Genomic DNA, 1,751 nt, shown 5'->3' on the forward strand with positions numbered 1-1,751 from the left:
CTTCCATCGATGTTGCGGTGCTTAGATCCCATTGGTGAAGAAGTTTTCATCCTGTTGATTAAAAGAGTCAACAGTAGATATGACGTCATTACTGCAATACCGGTTCCTCGCCAAGTGTTTTTTCATGTTGGGGAACAGATCATAGTCAAATAGGGCCAAATAAGGAGTATAGGGACGCTGATCAACCAGTTCAAAACCACAGTGACAAAAAGCATCCCGTGAAAGCAACGACTTGTGTGCTAGAGCATTGGTCTAATGAAATACCTTTTCATCAGTTTTCTTGGGCATTTGGTATTGATACCCTTTCGTAACTGACTCAGAAAATTGGCATATCACACTCCATTGACTCTGTGTCCCTTTTGAAAATAGTCAATAAACATAATGCCCTTTGCGTCCCCAAAATCTGAGACAATCACCTCCCCTGCAGATGAAATTACCTTGGCCATAGTTGGAACAGGTGTTTCCACTGAATGAATTGTTTATTTGTCTCTGGCTGAAAGCGATGAACCCAACACTCATCCTGGGTTAGGAAACGTTCGAGGAGACCAGCTGAATTTCCCTCAGTCAAATTTCAGATTTTCTTGTGATGTGATCATCCTCGTGCGCTTTTGATCAGGTATCAGAAGACGTGGATCCCACCAAGCAAAACTCATCATGTCAAGTTCATTGTGCAGAATATTCTCAAGTCTCACACGATATATGCTAATAGCATTGGCTGTTCGATTTATAGTCAACTGCCTGTCATCCATGCGGTGCACACGATCAACGTTTTCCTCGGTGGTGACAGTTGCATGATGGTCAGACCTTGGGTCATCTTCAAGACTCTCCCTTCCCCTCCGAAATTCAGCAGCCCACTTGTACACTGTTGATAAAGCTGGATCGTCACGTCCTAATGTAGCAACCATGTCAGCATAAATGTCATTGCTAGCTTAACCTTTTTGCTGCAGGTACTTGATAACTCAACGATGCCAATTTTTTTTCCATTTTCAAGATAAGTCGCTACTAATAAGTTTTGAAGTATTTTTTGAATAGTCAGGTCTCAGTTTACTGGGAAAGAAACAATACAGTTTTAATACGAAGTGTTGTAATAAAAGCACGCAAGATTTCACATCTCTAGCATCAATCCTTCATTGTCGGCCTATGGACGTTTTTGTCCACCCTTGTACGAACCGTTGACTTCTCAGCCGGAATTCCATCAACACCGCTATGTCACTTGTATATTACAGCGATCTTTCTTAAAAATCGATAAAATACTTTAAAGGCGAAAACAATAATATAGTTCTCATTTATTCATGATACAGTCTTTTGACATTTAACAATTTAAACGAATATTAAACCTCATTGAAGTGAGCTTTAGATTTGTATTTATTTATCTCTAATGACTAAATCAATATTTCATACAGAAATTATACAAAAATTATTTCAAAGTTACATTTTTTTTTCTCTCCGTACAGAAATATGCCACCAAGAATCGTTTGTTCTTTCGTTAGACTGTTACCATATGATCGAACAAAATGATTCACATTTTGTGTTATTGACTTGAAGACACCCCAATGGTTCAGGTCTTTTGATGGAAGAATTGTGTACAGCCTATACAATACAGCATTGGAACAAAATAAACATCAACGCACCACTTAGTTATATGTGTTTATGTGTGTTTATTATATGTATGTATACATATATATGTGTGCCTGCATGAGTGTGTGTATATGTATGTGTATATATATATATATATATATATATATATATAT

The 1,751-nt window shown here is 37.6% G+C and overlaps 1 protein-coding gene across 1 annotated transcript; it reads right to left on the reverse strand.

Annotated features, from left to right (window-relative positions):
- Positions 1 to 560: 560 nt before the first annotated feature.
- LOC106883820 (uncharacterized) lies at positions 561 to 905 on the reverse strand. Its single transcript, XM_014934961.1, has one exon. It carries the CDS (start codon positions 903 to 905, stop codon positions 561 to 563), a length of 345 nt encoding a protein of 114 aa, XP_014790447.1.
- Between the last annotated feature and the right edge of the window lie 846 nt (positions 906 to 1,751).

The sequence above is a fragment of the Octopus bimaculoides genome, chromosome 4, assembly GCF_001194135.2.
Source record: "Octopus bimaculoides isolate UCB-OBI-ISO-001 chromosome 4, ASM119413v2, whole genome shotgun sequence".
In the NCBI taxonomy this organism is placed as follows: domain Eukaryota; kingdom Metazoa; phylum Mollusca; class Cephalopoda; order Octopoda; family Octopodidae; genus Octopus; species Octopus bimaculoides.